At 34.9% G+C, this 19880-nt stretch overlaps 2 protein-coding genes across 5 annotated transcripts in view; one reads left to right on the forward strand and one right to left on the reverse strand.

The window, feature by feature from the left end:
• Positions 1 to 19880, reverse strand: part of LOC129911054 (probable E3 ubiquitin-protein ligase HERC2) — a 71001-nt gene that overhangs the window by 4381 nt on the left and 46740 nt on the right. For 3 of the 4 annotated variants that reach the window (XR_008771592.1, XM_055988696.1, XM_055988694.1), the window contains exons 10-13: positions 15429 to 19810; positions 14880 to 15363; positions 14636 to 14812; positions 14381 to 14569 (exon numbers count right to left, since the gene is read on the reverse strand). Coding sequence is in view for 3 of the 4 variants with exons in the window: in XM_055988696.1 (XP_055844671.1) it covers positions 14417 to 14569; positions 14636 to 14812; positions 14880 to 15363; positions 15429 to 19810 (5196 nt within the window). In the remaining variant the exon portion in view is untranslated. Of the gene's footprint in view, positions 1 to 7993; positions 8203 to 14380; positions 14570 to 14635; positions 14813 to 14879; positions 15364 to 15428; positions 19811 to 19880 lie in introns of those variants that run through there. The other variant, XM_055988695.1, reaches the window with a different exon arrangement.
• LOC129911066 (uncharacterized) lies at positions 10083 to 13174 on the forward strand. The gene is made up of 6 exons (XM_055988722.1): positions 10083 to 10557; positions 10622 to 11074; positions 11336 to 11435; positions 11502 to 11603; positions 11669 to 11848; positions 13000 to 13174. Exons 1-6 carry the CDS (start codon positions 10211 to 10213, stop codon positions 13057 to 13059), a joined length of 1242 nt encoding a protein of 413 aa, XP_055844697.1. The 5' UTR covers positions 10083 to 10210; the 3' UTR covers positions 13060 to 13174.

A 19880-nucleotide genomic window follows, 5' to 3' on the forward strand; every position in this document is an offset into this window, starting at 1 on the left:
CTACCTCATTTATGTAGTAGACGTAACAAATGTAGGAAATCAAAAAAAATCCAATTTTTGCCATCTCTGAAAACCACCTCTTTATCAGGACCAATCTTGAGAGATCGACATCAGATTTTTCTTCCTTAACTTTGTAAAATCACTTTGGGGGAAGTTTAAACTTTTAATACTTTCCCATGTTTTTTTAGACCATAGGCTCATGAGGCTTGGTTCTTCTTAATCTCCGAACATGGTTTCTGGTATTCAAGACGGACACCATTTCAGAATTGGTATGACTTTGCAGTCTCTGATTATGCGATACAGCGTATTTTTTAACAACTTCTGTAACCGTTTCTATTTGTAAGTCACGATATAGATCGCTATTTCTTATGTACCAAAGTGCATTAACTATTCCATGAAGGACTTTGTTTTGGAATTTTTGGATGATTTCGGTATTTGTTTTCTTTGTACAGCCCCATAATTGGATACCATAGGTCCAAACAGGCTTAAGTACTTGATTATACAGCATTATTTTGTTTTGGGTTGATAAATCAGAGTTGTTACCAAGTAACCAGTACATTTTTCTATATTTCAAGTTTAGTTCTTCTCTTTTCTTTTTGATGTGCTCTTTCCACTTTAGCTTTGCATCCAAAGTCATTTCAAGGTATTTGGCCGTATTGGCGTAAGGTACAGCTTGATTATTAATGAATATTGGAATATTGTTTATCTTTTTATTTGTAAAGTTTATATGTTAAGATTTTGATTCATTTAGTTTGATACGCCATTTTTCGGTCCAATCTCTGACTGTGTCGACGGCATTTTGTAGTTTTACTGCTGCCTTAGAGACACATTTGTCGGGTACCAAAATTGCGGTATCATCCCAAGTAACAATTTTACTTGCATAAGGTCCATTTTCTTCGATTCGGGAAGCTATAGTTTTTATAAGTTTAGTTTAAGGCTTACTTACGCAAATCATCCATTTTTAAAACAATGGAGGTCTCCTTAAGGCCATCTGGAAGTGTTTAGAAGAAGCCTTGTAAATATATGTTAAAGAAGACCTTCATAAGACCTGTTTGAACCGTTTTAAAGAAGCCTTCTATTTTCAAGTGACAGAAGGCTTTCATAAGACCTGTTCCAAGAGGTTCTTGTAAGTATGCAATGTTTTCATCTCTCAAGTATGCAATGTTTTTCACCAATAAGTATGCAAAGCTTTTATCCTGCAGATATGCAATGTTTGTAACACTTTAGAAAAAAACATTGCATTTTTATGTGAGTTTTCAATTAGCTCCCTTTTTGCCACTCATCTTTAATATTCGAGTATGGTCTACTGGTAAGGTGCTGGCTTGGTATGCAGAGGTACGTGGGATCGATTCCTGGCGGGGCCATTTGTGAAATAAAAAAAAAAAATGTGTTCTTTTTCAATTAAAATAAAATTCTTCCCATTTCAGAGCGACAGGAAAAGCATTGACATGGCCAAAAAAGAAGAAAAAACAAAATAGAAAAAAATTAAAAGAAAAAAAAATCAATAAAATCTTTTTTTTTTTTAATTCATAAATTCAACATCTTATAACAACCTCCATAAGGCCTTATTATAACATCCAATGCAAATGATAGTTTCCTTAGCGAAGCTTTAGTTTCCCTAAAATGTTTCATTGTTTTGTAAAAAGGCCTGCATAAGGTCGTTTTACGCTGTTCGTCAAAAGCTATTAGCTTGTGGATTGCCTGTGGAGGAAGGTCTTGGGGAAATTCGGTAATGTGCCCCAAATTGATTTGCATAATACTTGTCCTTCTTCTTAAACAAGTCAAAAAATAGCTTATGAAAGCTAAATTGTTACTTGGGATCTGCAAAAGTAGCCATTATGGTGTGATTACCAACTGGGATATCCCTTGTGTATAGTAAATACAGGGTAGGACCTAGGACACTTCCTTGTGGTACACCGGCTTCTATTTTCTTCAATTCCGAATATTCTTGATCGTACCTTACTCTAAACAATCGGTCTGAGATGTACGATTTTAATATTTCATAGTACTGTCTGGGAAGATCCCTTTGCAGTTTGTACTCAAGTCCCTCATGCCAAACCTTGTCAAAGGCTTGAGCAACATCTAAGAAAATAGCTGAACATACTTGTTTTTCTTCTAATGCTTTTTCTATTACATCCGTTATTCTATGAACTTGGTCTATCGTGGAATGTTTATTTCTAAAGCCAAACTGATGATTTGGGATTAACCTTCTTTCTTCTATAATTTTGCTAAGTCTCTTCAGAAGTAGTTTTTCAAAAACTTTTGCCATAATTGGTATAAGCGATATTGGTCTGTAAGACGTCACTTCTGTAGGTGGCTTACCTTGCTTGGGTATGACAATAACTTCAGCCATTTTCCAATGGTGTGGGACATACCGTTGCTTAAGGCATGCATTTATTATATATTGCAGTTTTATGAAGGCTTTCAAAGGCATTTCTTTCATAACCTGGGCAGTAATTAGATCGTAACCTGGTGATTTTTTATTTGATAGTTGATGTAAACACATACTTTTTATTTCTTTTAATCTTACAATTGGTATTTCACTTTCATCTATCTCATCAACAAACTGTAAGCTATTTTCAGCCGCGTTTGTTGGGTATGGCTTAAAAACATTCGCAAGATGCTCCGCGAAAAGGTTAGCTTTTTCTTTTGGGTTACCGATCCATTTCCCATCTTGAGATTTCAAGGGAGAGTTTAGTAACTGCGGTCTTTTCAGGCGCTTGGCTGCTTTCCATAGCGAAAAATCGGTTGAAGCATCAGTCGTTAAATTCTTTAGGAATGTACTGAGTGAATCATTTTTGAATTTATAAATTTGTTTTTTAAGATTGTTGCTTATACGGTTAAACGTTGTTTTATCATCTGGAAATCTAGTATTTTGCCATTTTCTTCGAGCTCTTCTTTTCTCTATTATTAACTCTCTTATCTCTAAAGGATATTTTCTTTCATTTTGTCTTCTTTTAGAAAATGTTGGAGTACTTTCTTCAGCGGCCTGTTGCACATCAGCAATAAATTGTTCCACTTCATGGTCAATTTGCTCGATTGTATCCATGGGAGATCTTAAATTTATAAAACTTAAAAGACTTTCTCTAAAATCACTCCAGTTTGTTTTCTTATTCACAAGCTTTGGATTACTTTTTTCTATTACTTCCGATTCACTTAGTGATAGAATCACTGATCTGATGACAAGTCATAATTACCTTCGACACTAATGTGATTTCGTTTGATTCCTTTAGCTACGAAAAAGTCAATAAGGTGTGGTATTTTGTTAGTATCGGAAGGCCAGTAAGTAGGCGACCTGGGGGAATAGAATTCGCAATTGTATTTACGGCCTGCTTGGAAAAGTCTTTTGCCTTTTGTTGATATAAGTCTTGAACCCCAATGGGTGTGTTTCGCATTGAAGTCTCCACCAACAAGAAAGTTATGCCCAAGAAGATTTAATAGATCTGTATAGTCATCTTCTGTCGGGGAGTGCTTTGGTGGGCAGTATATAGCTGCTATCTTAAACTCTTTCTTTTTTATACCAATACTAATAGTTGTTACTTGCATATTTTCATTAGTAAGCTTGGTTTCTTCATAATGTTTTAAGCTTTCTTTTATAAGAATCGCCGATCCACCTGTTGCCTTGTCAGCTGGATGTGAAGCGTGGTAACATGAATAGTTTTCTATTACATTATCTAGACTTTGCCCATTGGAGAAATGAGTTTCGGACACCAGGCAAATATCTATATGTTCTAGATCTAAAAAGATTTTTAATTCGGATAAGTGTTGTAAAAAACCGTTTGCATTCCATGTAGCGATTTTAAGTGTTCTGTCCATCATTGTTTTTTAAGAGCGACTTTTTAGCTTAACTGTTTGATATTCAAATCCTGTTTATTAATTCTTTGGAGAATGAGGTGTAGCATTTTTTTTTATGGAAGTCTCCTCATTCTTCCGCACATTTTTTAGAATCTGAGAATAGGCTTTATTTTCATCGCTTTTACTTTGAACAGCTTTTTTAGGCGGTTCATTCTTAGTATTGTTTTCAGCAGTTAAATCGGTATTTACTGTGTTTCTGGGTTTGTCTCTAGCAGATGTATTTTTGCTTCTGAACTCTTGGAATTTTTTGGCAACTGGGCAGCCTCTATAGCTTGCCGGGTGATTACCCTGGCAGTTCACACATTTTGCTTTCTGATCTTTGCTCATCGGACAATTTTTAGTTGCATGTTTTCCTTCGCACTTTACACAAGCAAAATCGCGGTTGCAGTATTTTTGGGTATGACCAAAAGCTTGGCAACGTTTGCACTGCGGAACAACTTTAGATTTTCGGAGTGGTTCAATTTTAACAGCTATGCCCAAGATTGATCTTACTTTATAAATCTCCTCGACACTTTGCTTACTGTCAAAAGTTAGCATGAATAAAGGTAGTAACCTCTTACTTGTCGTCGATTCTCCAGAGGAGTTTTTAATTGTCTCATTCTTAAATAGATTGACTGCATCAAGGGCTTGGAAGCCTTTTTGTACAAGATCTTCCACTACTTCCTCGGGAGAGCACGAGGAATGAAGACCTCTGGCTACTACTTTTATTGGCCTTGTAGCTTTGTTCTCATATGAGTGCCATTAAATTTGGTGTTTGCTCAGTTCTTCAGTGACAGATCTATACTCGTCGGCTTCTTCGACTGTGACTTTCCAGTTGTCTTTGTTGTACGATGTGTATTTGCAAGCTTTTTTAGTACATTTTTCTATTATTTTCTTAAGATCTCCAAAAATTGGAAATCCTGAGATCATAATTGGTGGTGGTGTAATTTGTTTGCTGCCTTTAGCGTGAGAATTTGATTTAACAATCTCAGGACTCCCGTTTGTTTTACGTTTCTTTGTGATACGCTTATTTTTCTTTTTCTCAGTTTCAAACAAGAAACATTAACCAATCGTCTATTATTTTTTTAACATTCAGACTTAAATGGGGAAACAAGAAAGTGACACAGTGTTGGTTGTTGGCCAACCTACACGCTCTAGTTTTTTTGGCACATTCCTTCTGAATCACCCTGTATAAGATTAAAAGAATTTTGGTTATTAAACGGGAAGAGCCGACATAGATAGAAAGAATTTTTTTTAGTGGCATTTTTTTAAATTTCACTTTTTTGAGAAAAACTAAAAATGCAGTTGTATTGAAATTTGCTTTGATTTTTATATGTACAAAGCTTAATCATCTGTACCAAATTTGAAGAAAATTTGTCCACCAATTTCGGCAGTAAAAATATGTAGAGCTGGACGGACAGACTGAAAGAAAATGAAACTCTATTGTTGCTATTGCATTGCTATATATGAACGGTAGGGTGGGTCAAAAAAATCGAATACCTTTTTTTCGATTTTATACTCCAAAAAATTGATTGCTAACCACCTCTAGAACATTACATACTCACCAAATATGAGCTTTTAAAATTAATGGAAATTTCCTAAGCGGACCCAGTTTTCCATTTTTACATCAATTGTATATTAAAAAAATAAAAAAATATCAATCGAGTTTTTAGCAAATTTATTAACATGTAGAGGAAGTGGGGGCAAGATCGCCTATGGAAGCAAGACCGTTTTTGTTTTATGTTGTATGAAAAAATATTAAATTGGCATTACTTTTAACCTACACGCTCTAGTTTTTTTTGGCACATTCCTTCTGAATCACCCTGTATAAGATTAAAAGAATTTTGGTTATTAAACGGGAAGAGCCGACATAGATAGAAAGAATTTTTTTTAGTGGCATTTTTTTAAATTTCACTTTTTTGAGAAAAACTAAAAATGCAGTTGTATTGAAATTTGCTTTGATTTTTATATGTACAAAGCTTAATCATCTGTACCAAATTTGAAGAAAATTTGTCCACCAATTTCGGCAGTAAAAATATGTAGAGCTGGACGGACAGACTGAAAGAAAATGAAACTCTATTGTTGCTATTGCATTGCTATATATGAACGGTAGGGTGGGTCAAAAAAATCGAATACCTTTTTTTCGATTTTATACTCCAAAAAATTGATTGCTAACCACCTCTAGAACATTACATACTCACCAAATATGAGCTTTTAAAATTAATGGAAATTTCCTAAGCGGACCCAGTTTTCCATTTTTACATCAATTGTATATTAAAAAAATAAAAAAATATCAATCGAGTTTTTAGCAAATTTATTAACATGTAGAGGAAGTGGGGGCAAGATCGCCTATGGAAGCAAGACCGTTTTTGTTTTATGTTGTATGAAAAAATATTAAATTGGCATTACTTTTAATATAAAATAAATGGCCTCTGGTAAGGTCGATTATTTCTGTAAGTGGAGCAAGTTTGGTTAAAATCTCGAAAAGTTATAGTAAATTTTTTGATTTTTCATCAAATCGTCATGTTTTGTGTGAAAAGAAATTTGTACTTTTTTAAATGCCCCCATGTGGGGGCAAGGCCGTTTTTGTTAGATGTTTTTTCAAAATGTATTATCTTTTGTTCAGTATTTAAAATTTTTTTTTTTTAATGATGAGATTTCCTACAAAAAACATTAAAGTTAATGCATAAACACAAGATGTTTTTTATTGGTTTTTAAGATAGTTAAGAGCTAAAGGAGCGGTCTTGCCCCCACTTCCCCTTCTTGTAGGAAAATGAATGCTCTTCAAAAGAGCTTATACACTTTTTTCGTTTATCTAACCGTTTTAAAGATTTTCGAGGTCCAAAGTTTGAGAAAATCATTAAAAATTCGTTTTTTTATAACAAATTGAAAAATTATAGTAATCAAACATATTTTTGTTAAAAACAGATTGCTCCACAAAAAAGGTACCATAAACTTTTTTCATTAATCTAACGATTTGAAAGATATCCGAGAGGAAAGTTAAGAAAATTATAAGAAAATTTTTTCCTTTTTCAAAATTTTCTAATTCACCGTATTCTGTATGACCTCGAACGTTCTACAAAAAAGGTCCTCGGTATTAAATCGATTGCTTTAACCGTTTGGAAGATATTCGTATCCTAATCTTTGATCTTATTCTTCCTCAAACGTTTTTTTTTCTTTGCTTTTTATTCTTCTTTAAAAACCTCAACTGTAAAAAATATAAACAACTGTTGGTGCTTTTTAAGTTAGTTAAAGTTAATAGGCAGGACGGCCTTTTGAGCTAAAGAAAAATTCAAATTGGAAGTGAAAGAGGGCTATGAGTAGTTACGAAAACCACAGGTCTTCCCGTCCACATCCTGCCACGATTGGCGTCGTAAAGTGCATTGTGCATCTCATAGAGCTAAAAGCCTTTATTGCTGTCAAATTAAAGGTAATAATATCTTCTTCCCAAGCTCAAAGGCTTTTCGGGTGAAGGGTTGTCAGTTTTGTAATACAGTTTGTTTTAAGGTTAATCGCTTTTAAGAAGCGAATTTTTTCATAAAGTCTTGTTGTGTCGATGAGTTAAGGAATTATATCGCTATAATAAAGAAATTTAAGTCTTTAACATAAAGATACAAAACGATATATTTGAAAAAGCTTGATACACGGTTAAAAATTCTGGAGTATATTTTAATACAGCTCTTGTATTTAAGCAATTTTCAATACAAAAAATATTACATTTTAATACTTCCAAAATATTAAAATTATTTTTATTCTTTTTTGTATTAAATTTCAATATTAAAGTAGGTACTAAGTTTATTTTTTGTAATACAAAAATTATTAGAAAATAACCTCCGTGGGTTAAATTCTAATCTTGTATTGAATTTTAATACCACTGTATTAGATTTTAATATTTTTGTATTACATTTTAATATAATTGTATTAAAATGTAATACAAATTTATTAAAAACTAATATAAAAAGTATTAAATTGTAATACAAGAATATTAAATTTTAATCAAACGACGCCACAGTACACGTGTCAGGTCTGCCTTTAATTTTTATATTTCAAGAGCAGTTAACAGGAAATTTAATTTATAAAATGTCATTTGAAAAAAATTATAAATTAAAAATAAACAAAGTTTCTTCGCGGAAAATGGTGAATATTTTTTTAAAAATTCGTGGTGTGCGTGGTTTTTTGGTTTTTGTGCGTTTTTCGTCGGTAATTAAAATAATTACGGTAGCTGACATTGGTCGCCAAATTGATTTTTTCCATGTTTTGACAATTTGGCGAATAATGTCATTTCGGAATATATTACCTTTTTATGTGTACTGTGGACGCCAGCAGCCATTTAAAAAAAGAAAAAATCCATTGTTTGAGGCACCTTTTCTAAAAAAAAAAATTAAATCAAAAACAGTAAATTTGTACTAATTTGAAGGCGCTTTGTGTTTTTTCGAAGCAAAATGCATACATTGCAGATGAATTTTGATCGGCAGTAAGATTTTACATGCCACAGTTTGTGAAACAAATAAAATAATATCACCATTAATATATTATTTATGATATTTATTTTCAGTAATGAATTTAGGAAAAGAACTTAACTTTAAGTACATTTGGTATTCAATTGAAATATTTTTGTATTGACTTTTAATAAAATTCTTATTAGAAATTAATATAAAAAGATTAAATTTTAATATGCAATACCTTAAATTTAATACATTTTGTATTAAATTCTAATATAAATTGTAATTTATTTTAAAACAGCTATATTAAATTTTAATACATTTTGTATTAACTAAAAAAATTTTAATATTTGTCATGTATTAAATTTTAATACATTTCTGGTGTAGACCTATATGTAACCCAAATAATATTAAAAAATACTCCAGAATTTTTAACCGTGTAGTTTCTGAAGAACGACCCAAATTATATGCGAAAGTATGAATTATTCAGGAAAAAAAAGATACGCTGCGCCCCCCTTTGTACTTATCGAGTTATATGGCGATTTTAATTTTAAATTGAAAGTAATAACACTTACGTTTGAAAACCAGAGGTCTTCCCAGTCAAAAATTAGAAAATTTGTCATGATGCCTGTTTTAAGGTGAGGAGCGTTCTCCACTTCTAACGTTCCTTCAAGTTTTTGAATCTTTAATTCCAATATTAATAACATTAGCATCACATCTTTTGTCTAATCTTTTCTAGTATTTTTATATTTTTTAAAATACCTATATTGTATAGATAAAAAAAAAAACTAAAATAAATGCCTTAAAAAACTTGAATAACAGGAAGGGGCTTAGTTTTATCTTAGATTTTAAACCAACAAAATTCCTTTACTCCGCAGTACTATTTCCCAACTATCAACACTGAACAAAAACACCAGGAGAAAGAAAAACGTAAACTTATACACATCGCCAAATTCTATCCGCAGCTTGGTTTAGCTAATATTCCTATCGGCAGCTGAGTTTTGTTTTTGTAATGCATGTAAACGCCAACTGGGGATACGGATATCAATGCCAAAAAAAACACAGCTAATACATATCACCTTTACTTGGACGCGAATATCTCTATGAGATGCACAATGAACTTTACCACGCCAATCGTACCAGGATGAAGAAGAGCAGACCTGATATAACTACTAATAGCCCTGTTTCACTTCCAATTCGAATTTTCTTTTAGCTCGATTAGTTAAGCTTTTCTGCAGTGGCCGCCCGGTCTATAAAGTAAGACCTCTTCTTTCAAAACTATCAAAGAGTCGACTCTGGTTTTAAAATTTATTTTCAAGAGTCGACTCTCATTAAAGTAGATTTTTTTCATGGGCAATTATTAACACATTAAACTTCCATTAAATCGCATTAAAAATTCGAGTAGGAAAAAAAGCTCTATCTTTTATATAATGTAGATTAATCTTGTTTTTTAGAGATTTATACTGCTGCAAAAAAAATAGATCAAATTGCATAACAGAACTTTATTGTTAATCCTTATTTCCACAACGCCCTTTTTCGAAATTGGTGGTTATTCTCTCTGATGTAAGAAAACGTTGTTGACGGTTGTTTGTAAATGATAAATTGGTCAATTTAGAACCAAATTATTGGTTTGTTACTTCTTGTATATCTAATTATTCAATGACTTGCAATTATTGCCAAACGTTTAGGTGTTTGGTTCTTCTAAGAATTTTTAATTAAAATTACACCTTAGGCCTTGCAATTAAATGGTTGACTATAAAAACAAGGTCAGGTCGTGGTAATATTCAGGTTAATAAAACATCGTTTCTCAAAACATCTATAAATCACTTTGAAAATGCAATTTTATCTTCAGTTGGTAAGATTGAGAGAAAATCAAAACTAATTAAAACCGGACAGGTAAAAACATTTGATTCGAAAACCCTTTTGAAAACATTATGAAGTTCTTTATTCCAACTACTTCTCGAGGCGAGCGTATTAATTCAATAATGTTTTGGCTTTTGAAATTCAATTGGGTCTGGCCCTTAGCCGAAGACTCACCAGAATATCAAAATATTATAGTCAATTGCTTAGTTTGGATTTTACTATCAGGTTTTTTCGCAGTTTTTTATGCTGAGTATCTTTTTATCAAAGTTAACCAAAAAGACATATCTCAAGTAGCTGAAGGACTTTGTGCACTTATTATAGGAACACAGGGTATTGTTAGAGTTTTCCATTTGATTTTGCGTCGCAACCAAATGAGGGATGTTTTGCAGAAATTTTACAAAAAAATTTATGTCGAAAAGTAAATTAATCGCCTCATAGATATGTTAAATACTCGTATAATAAACTTTATTTTTTTTTTTCAGAACAGAGAATGAAAAACTACACACTAGTTGTGAAAATAGTTTACGATTGGTTTATTTTATGACTTGGTCGTTTCTTTTAACACTCTTTTTCATTTACCTTAGTGCAGCAATTAAGGTAGCTAGGGATCCAAGGTCTAATGAAAAGCCATATCTAGTAAAAATGGAATTTTTTTACGATGCCCAGGAGCCTTGGAAATATGCATTTACAGTTATTTACACAGGCTATGTGGGATTCTGCACGGCTTGCATTATTTCTGCAGAGGATTTTATTGTGGGATCAACACTCACTCACTGTGCAGCAAGGTATCAAATGTTGCATAAGGATTTAAGCGAATTATACGAGAAGTCATTAAAAAGTTTCAAATCACTTAACCAAGAAAAACCTGATGAAATGTATAATATATTTCGGGCCAATTTGAAAGTTATTATAAAGAAACAACAAAATCTGGATAAGTAAGTAAGAGCAAAAGAAAAGAGACAAATCTCTATATAATAATAAAATCTAAATCTAAATTTAGATTTTATTTGAAGTCATATAGAACGTTACAGATTTAATACAAAATCAATTAAAGCATGGCTTTGTAGTGTTCCCTGACTTTAATATTTGTGGCAAATAATTTTATTTATTTTCGAAAACTATATGACCCAGTAATTTATTCAAATTTTTATGTCATTCAAACTGTATTGTTAAAATTTGTATTTGATTTTTTTTAGATTCTTGCAAGAGATTCAGTCATTTCTTAGTTTGCCAATATTTTCTTTGGTCTTATTCGGAGTGTTTCTAATGTGCACGGTTGCATTTGCTTTACAAAGGGTAAAATTTAAAAAATATTTATTAATGACCAACTTAATAACATAATTTAAAAAATAATATTTTTAGAATGGTCTTAGCCTCGAAACATTTCGATACTTTTTCTGGTTGGTATCTATATGTTTGCAGTTTTTGATGATTGGATCTTTTGGTCAACGCTGTACAGATGCTGTAAGTTTTGTGAAAAAGAGCGTTTTTTTTTTTTAATAGTTATATTCTATTTTCGACAAAAAAAGGCTGCTCAAATGTCTGAATCATACTACATGTGTAATTGGGAACTAATTTTATTTTATGGCAACACCCAAGCTAATGTAAGACTTATAAAAGATATAAGCTTTGCAATTTACAGATCTCAGAAATCCGTTCATCTCAATGGTATGAATTTCATGGTTTTATCTTCTAAAAGCATTGGATCGGTAAGTTGTGTGTTGTAAAAAGAGGGATATCACTACCTGAATACAAGAACTATTCTATATCTTGAAGACAACAATGTCCTTTGTACCTGAACGCTTAAAAATGAAAAAAAAAAAAAAATATAATTTTGTATAATTTTTCTCTTTACAAATATCCCACATAGGATATTTGATCGACTGTCACGCCAGAAGTTCTGGGTTTTTAAATCTAATCTCCACTATCTAAACAATTTTTAGAGGTAGGAACTGCCTTTTGCAGAATGACAAAGCCTCCAAGGGTTTTATTGTCATAAAAAAGTTAATTTCTGCTTAGCCATTCGGACTAATTGTAGGTCTCTACCAGTCTTGCAAACTTATTACACCCCAAAGGCATGATTGAGAGTCATATTGCACGAACAGCTTTGGAGATTACAACAGGAAAATACTGTAAATTATTTCTGTCGAGAAATTTTGAAAGTTAAAACTTGAATTATATAGTTCTTGCAATCAGGGACTTATTTCTCCTCAAATTACATCAGCTACATCAACGACTTTAAACTTCAATATGTCCGTCCTATAAAATTTTAGCATTTATGAATTATTTCGACCACAAAGAATGTTTCCTGATATTCAATGAGGCTAAGTTATTGGTTTTTGAGTTCGTCGATGTAGTAAATGTAGATGACGTAGTTGATGCAGCTTGATGAGAAATAGGCCTCAGGAGGTGATATTGAAAAAGCACGTACAAAAGAATTCTCACCTTAGCTAAATTCATCTGTAAATGCATTTTTTTCCAAATTTTATATTAAAATTGAAATTATGATGTTTGTAAAGAAAAGAGTTTTGTTTAAAAATATTGTTGATCCAGTCAAATAGGAGTAATAAAGGTTTTAAAACCAATTATATAATATTCAAATATTTATTTGTAAACACACCTTGCTGAACCTGCAAAATCACGTTTCACGAACGTGTAATTTTCGGATATTTTTCAGTATGTTACAGGGTAGCCTTCATCCCTACGCTAATCTAATTTAGGACGAAGGGGGAGTGAGTGTAACTGATAAATAAGCAATTACATACACATAAATTATTTCATACACACATGCATACAGATGAAGTTAATTAATCCATGTGCAAAATTAATTATATTCTTATATTTGTTTTGTTAATTTAAGGCTATGAGCTCTTCGGTTTCGTATTTTATGTTTCTAAATGAGATGGATAAAATCGGCTAGAAATGAAACAAAAACTGATGCAAGGATTTTTTAATCGTGAAAGGCGAAGGTAAACATTGATAAAATTAAAAACTTTAAGCTTTAATTTTTTCAAAATGAATGTAAATAGTGAAATAGTACAACACATTAAAACAATCAAAATAATAAATATGATTTTTCTTAAGAAATTTAAACTCTTTTATTTAAAACATCAGGATTCCTACATTTGCTTGGAGACCATGCTTTGACGAATTTTGGTGATTTTCTCTTAATTAATTAAGCGAAGTGGATCCTGTTCGTTCTGTTCAAATTTCGGAGCCATTAGCACATATGACCCCATGACTAATTCCGTTTTTATATGGCTTCGCTCCAATAAAATAGAATTAATTTTTACAGACACAAATTTTTTGATTTACTCCTACTGGTGTTAAGACCCTTTTTTTATTTTTACCAATAAATTTCACAGCCATGATTTTGGCAAGTTTTTATTTTCATTAAAATATACCAACCCCCTGCCAGAGTCAAAAACTTAATTTAACTCTTTACTTCCGAGTGGTTTCAGCATGAAACCACCTGTTAATTATTTTTTATTTTTTGTTGCAATTATCAAAATTTGAAAATTAGTGCATGAGCTATTGCATTATGAGTACTACGACCAACAAAAAATTTAATATCTGTATAGAAGTTAATATTTAGTTGAAAGGTTTGGTTGTGAAGGTTTTTTTTTCAGTTTAACAAGCAGCCTTAAACTTAGAGCTACAAAACTAAATAAATGTAACACTGAAAGAGAATGATAATAATGGTTCTTCAATCTATGTAAACATGTTTTTAATCAGAAAATTTGCTTTTCCAATCTAAATACTAGGTTAATAAGTCTTTTTGGTAAAACACATTGGTTCTAACGTGCATTTAAATCTTTTCGTTTTTTTACTAAAAAATGGACTTCAACTTTTGTACTCTCAACTCAAAACATTCCTTATACAATGTTATTTTTAGTACAATCACTATTTTTTCGTTTCTCAAGATTTTTGTAACTTTTGCGTAAACAAAATAAAAAAAAACTTACTCCGGCAACAAAGGGTTAAACTGGTTTTCCTAGCTCAACAAAAAAACAATTTTTCACCTAGTATTCCAATGTTTATGTACTCTCAGCTCAAAACATTCCTTATACAATGTTATTTTTAGTACAATCACTATTTTTTCGTTTCTCAAGATTTTTGTAACTTTTGCGTAAACAAAATAAAAAAAAACAAAGGGTTAAACTGGTTTTCCTAGCTCAACAAAAAAACAATTTTTCACCTAGTATTCCAATGTTTATGTCGTAATATTTTTGCATTCTTACCATTTCTTTTAATATCTCCTACATTTAAAGCTGTCTTTAAGCATCATGACTAGCCACAGATTCCAAATCGCTGTTGTCTTCGCTGCCAGTTGCTTCGGTGGGATCGCCCATCGCAACGCGTGCATATTCGTCTGTATCGATACTCTTGCAAAAATGTATAGCATATTTAAGCTTTTCAAGAAGTACAGCCTAAAAAATTTAAAGAAAACATTATTTAAAGAAAAATTAAACAATAGCAAACAAATATTTTCTCACCTTGCACGAGTACCGTGGCATCTTGAGAAGGAAAAAGCATGTATAGCTTTCCGGTAAAAAATGGTCAGGGGGGTTTTTCTCTAAGACTTGTAAAACAAAGTCGCGCCCTCGAAAATCGGCAATAGTTCTTGGCAATCGTGTTCTACCCCATACAAAACGTAGAAATAGCGATCGTTCCTGAAAGCATTCCATGAATTGTGTACAAATAATAAAAAAAAAAACCCACACACTTCGAACAACTTACTTGATTAGAAAACTCTTCCATAACTTCCCAGAACCATGAAACGAGCGCTGAATTCGGATCAAATCCTTTATATGTTGCAACAGACTTCAATAATCCCAACGGAATATCAGGTGATCCACAAACCATCGCTTGTAATTCTGCCGCTGAAAATAAAGAAAGTAGTGGGACGGGTATCACTTTGGACATTCCATCGCGAACAGCTTTCACTTGTTCATCAAATTCATGCAGACGGAAATTTAACGCGAGTCGCACGTATTCATGGCGATTTTGAGGTGTAATACGAGAGTATCGTGTGGATAAAGGCACTTCGTGGCCCTTGGCCGACGACGTTGAGAATGGCAATTCAAGAGTGCTGAAAACTTTTGGATCATCTTCCATGTTGCGTACGCAAAGAAGTCCGGCCACATAGTCGCGATCAACTTCCGTGAGGTCACTAGCCCGAAGATTTTCTCCAGCCAATTGGCGCCATACTGGCTCGGCCATACTGAACATAGATTAAAAAGCGTATCAATAAAAATGTTTAAATAATTTATTTTACCAATAACTTACTTCAAACTTAAAGGCGAACCAGTTCGAACAGCAATTCCCATCAACACACCCAAAAACCGGAACATGTTCATCTGCAGCACTGATGTTAACATTGGATCCAAGAGGAAACAGTCACGATTAGCTCCCGCTTCACCCCTTCCGTTTGGTGTATTAATAAGAAGGGGAACACTACCGTTTTGTAACTCATCGCACATTTCAGCTATAGACTCCGAGTATCCTCCTCCACAATCATCAACGCTTTCTCCTACGAACTTTACTTTCCAAACTCGATGTGGCAACGAAAGTGCTTCTTGAGTTAATAAAGGCAATTTTTGCACCATTTGTCCGAAAACGCTCTTCATTCCATCCACACCAGCTAATCCGTTGCCAGATTTATTTCGAGAACGTTTGACTTGAATGCGATTCAATTCGATTACGGGACCATGTTGTTTGTCACGGACCATTGTTGTCTGAATAACCTTTCGGAAAGCTGCTTCTTTTATTGTGTAAACAAGCACATCTTTCAATGCTCCTAAGCTTAATTCACCAGAAATGGGAAGCATTGCTAGACATGGACAAACAAGCTCAGAGAAATGATGCAAAAGAACTAATCGTGCGTGAAGTGCCTCCGCCGGAAGATCTCTTACAAGATCATACTCTAAAGGCGGGTTTGGTGGCGGACGAACTCTTTCTGTTAACTGTGACGTTGATAAAGCAAGTGTATGGGCTGATCCACATGTAACTTTAACAATATGCTTTCCTTGCAATGCTGTTACCAACCTTGGTCTTTGAATAGCACTTACTGTACCATCTCCAAGTTGTCCTTCATCATTATCACCCCAAGTGTATACTTCACCAGTGTCACTACATGCAACGCAATGAAGAGAACCAGTAGCTATAGAGATGATCTTTTTTCCTTGAAGAGCGGCCACTTTCTTTGGCCTTCGTACATGCTCTACAGTTCCATGTCCGAGACGGTGATAATCTCCTTTACCCCATGTGTAAACAGCTCCAGATCGTGTCAGCGCTACAGAAAATTGTGATCCACACTCAACTTTGATTACTCCCAAACCAGAAAGACTTTCAATCTTCGTTGGTACCTTACAACCGTCGGAACCACCCCGACCTAGTTTTCCATAATCGCCGTCACCCCAACTCCAAACATTATCATCGTCAGTAATGCATAAAGTTTGTGCGTCTCCTGAACCGCATGCGATGTCAACAGCTCGGTATCCAAGTAAAGCTTCTACCAGTTTTGGGCGCAATTGATCTTCAGAGTCTCCATGTCCTAAACGGCCATATCTACCTTTTCCCCACGTCAGAACATGTCCAGATGATGTTATACAAGCTGAATGCGCGCTGCCGCAAGCAATGTCAACAATTCCAATCCCAGATAGCGCGTCAATCAACTTCGGTCTATCGTAACTCATTCGATTGCTATGTCCTAGTTTGCCATCATCGCATTCTCCCCAGGAATAGACTTCTCCATCTGCTGTTAGGGCAAGGCAGTGTTTGCCTCCAGAATTGACAGCAACTTTTTTAACGAAAACATGTTGCAAAGACTCTACCAATGTTGGTGTTGAGACGGAATCAGTCCCTCCTATTCCTAGTCGTCCTCCGGATCCATAACCAGTTGCAAAGAGTTTTCCATCTGGCGTAACAGCGTAGAGGGTCTGTTCCCCTCCAGCTAACTGTACTGGACGCAATAAACTTAAAGCTTCACATGGTGTTGGAGCTTTAATTCTACTTCCTTCGAGACCTCCTAGCTGCCCCCTGTGGTTGTGACCCCAACCGTAGATCGTGCTGGCTCCACCCCACGACAAAGCCCAATCTTCCGGATGTCGATTCAACCACTGTAAAAGCTGGCTGTCATGTTCAGCTTTGAATAGAGTATGATCTTCATGGAGGAATTGCGTTTGTTCATTGACAACCTTTTGATCCACGTCGTGCATCGACAAGGACATTACCGAGTCTATGTACTGAATTAAATTGCTTGTGCTTGGTGTGAGGGAATTGACCATTGAAGCGGTTGTTGTAGGCGGCAGTTGTTGCTGCTGCAATGACGGTGGAGGTGTTGGTGTTGCATTACTTGTTGTACTCGATGATAAGGAAGTCGTTGAGTTCATCATAATCGAGGTTGATGGTGAAGCATTTTGTGGTGGCATCATTTCGGAAAATTTCTTTTTCACTTCCAGGCAAAACGCACGAGGAAGCTCTGTTCGCTTTATTAACGATTGTGCTACTCGAACAGCTATGCAATAACGTTTGAACCAAACCCACTTATGCATATCGGCGGGTGGTAATACAGAGTCAAGTTGCATGTCACACGCCAATGCAGCAAGGGTCTTAAAGTAATCTGAATGCATGAGGTGAATTCCACCACGCACTTGGGGCTCTTCATATTCATACTGTCGTAGGAATTCTGGAATCAATGGCATTAAAATAGGATTTAGAGAGGGATCTAATACTTTTGGGGCGTGTTTTGAAGTAAGGACACAATGTAGCTTCTTTAACGACCAAATTCGTTGTGCAGTTGTTAGGGAACTAAGTTGGGCACATGCTGCTAATGCAGCAGCAAGTCTTAACAAAACGCTATTGTTGTTTGGTCCTAATCTTGAGTCTAAAAGTGCCATAACCAGGGGCATTGAAGGTTGCGATAAAATAGAACGATCAGATCCTCTTTCTTGCATTGAAGCAGCTGGCATTATAGCATGAACCCAAAACTTCCATCCCCAGCCGTTGACAGAGCTGTCGCTTGTGAATTTCCACCTCACTTCGTCTCCTGGAATTCGGATTTCTGGCGCCCACTGCGAAAACTCACGACCAGAACGAGTTGCTATAACCCGTCCTGATCCGTCCATAATAACAAGTGGATCGTTGCGTTTTTCCGTAGAGCATTGGGAATCAAATTCAAGACGAAGAACTTCGGCACCCGGAATTTTGACATGGCCGAAAGCAGTTACATTGTCCACATAGGGATGGCTACTCTCCTGCATCACCGGTTTCGGTATTTTGCCCAAACAATGTCTTGAAGTGCAAAGGTCTTCAAGTTCGGTTATGCATGTTTCAAGAAGCATTGCTCCAATAACAGGTGAATTCGATCCTAAAGCAATTAAAGTGTCTGCAATGGTTTGCGATGTAGATTGCGGCCCGGTTCTGCCAGCAACACTCAGTTTTAATAGTTCAACCAGACTCTTGGCTTCTGCCTCTCCCAACAAAGAAGTGAAATCGTCTAATCCTGTAAGACTTGACTCGGCAATCATCTCAACATGATGAGTCATTGTCGCCGCCATCACTGACATTACACTTGCTGACATTTTTGAATGTTTGTGAGGAGCATTACTTGATATTGATGCCGAAAGTGATAGGGATCCTGTTAAACTTTGAAACGCACTTAGCGGACCAGCCGGTGCAGGTACAACTTCCGCTTCTGGCGATGGTTCATGAACTGCTGGATCAGAAGCATCGGCAGGAGCTTCTCCACCTCCTTGAGCAATGACTTCATTGTTGTTGTTGTTTGTGACTACACTAGGATTTGTTACTCTTTCTGGATCTTTTATACTTTCGGATTGTTCCACTTCATTGGACATTTTTTCATTTAAATTTATTTTGCTGTGACTGGTTAAAGCAGCAACAATTAGCTGCCTTGCTTGAAGAATACTCATTGCATTTAATACATAGTTTAGTGCAGTTTGTCGAGCCCCAAATGTCTCCAGCGATAGAAGAGTTTCGCTCAATGAAAATTTGTATTGCTGTTTGCCTATTAACGAAGCCAAGGTTGATGGCGAGGACTCAGAATCATAAATTCCCAAGCTACTACCTCCAAGTGGGTCCTTGGTTGTGGCAAAAGGCACTGGGCCCTTTTTTTCATCTTCTGGTGGTGATTGTGGCAGACCCCAAGCAACGGAGTGCGAACTTCCGCATGCGACTCTATTAACAAATACAGAATCTAAGCCAATAACCAGAGCAGGCTTTTTATTCACCACTGTATTTCCAGATCCTTGTTGTCCATGGTCATTATCTCCCCAGGCAAACACCTGTCCACTGTCTGTGACAGCAAGGCAATGCAAAGCACCCACGGCAACATGTATTACTTTTCTTCCTCGCAATCCTTGGATAGGAGCTGGTTTTCTTACATGTTGATCGCTACCATGACCAAGGCGATAATAATCACCCTTACCCCATGTCCAAACTTCTCCGGTTCGAGTGAGTGCTAAGCTGAATTGAGCACCGCATTCGATTTGTATTACGCCTATTCCAGTTAATCGTTCAATTTCATGCGGCACTGAGGAACCTTCGGAGCCACCGCGTCCCAGTTTACCAAAATCACCGTCACCCCAAGAATAGACTGCTCCATCTTCGGTAAGAGCTAGTGTTTGAGCGTCACGACTACCGCAAGCAACCTGATGAACAGATAGTTAACAAGTTTATCAAAAAAACATTTTATGAAGAGGAGTAGATAATTGGTAAAGG

This window comes from Episyrphus balteatus, chromosome 2 (genome assembly GCF_945859705.1).
Source record: "Episyrphus balteatus chromosome 2, idEpiBalt1.1, whole genome shotgun sequence".
In the NCBI taxonomy this organism is placed as follows: domain Eukaryota; kingdom Metazoa; phylum Arthropoda; class Insecta; order Diptera; family Syrphidae; genus Episyrphus; species Episyrphus balteatus.

Excerpts from the sequence above, each read along its gene's own strand:
- LOC129911066 (XM_055988722.1), top strand. The coding sequence starts at position 10,211 with ATGAAGTTCTTTATTCCAACTACTTCTCGAGGCGAGCGTATTAATTCA. Across the intron at positions 10,558-10,621 it reads AAAAAAATTTATGTCGAAAA|AACAGAGAATGAAAAACTAC; the intron begins GTAAATTAATCG and ends TTTTTTTTTCAG. Across the intron at positions 11,075-11,335 it reads AAACAACAAAATCTGGATAA|ATTCTTGCAAGAGATTCAGT; the intron begins GTAAGTAAGAGC and ends GATTTTTTTTAG.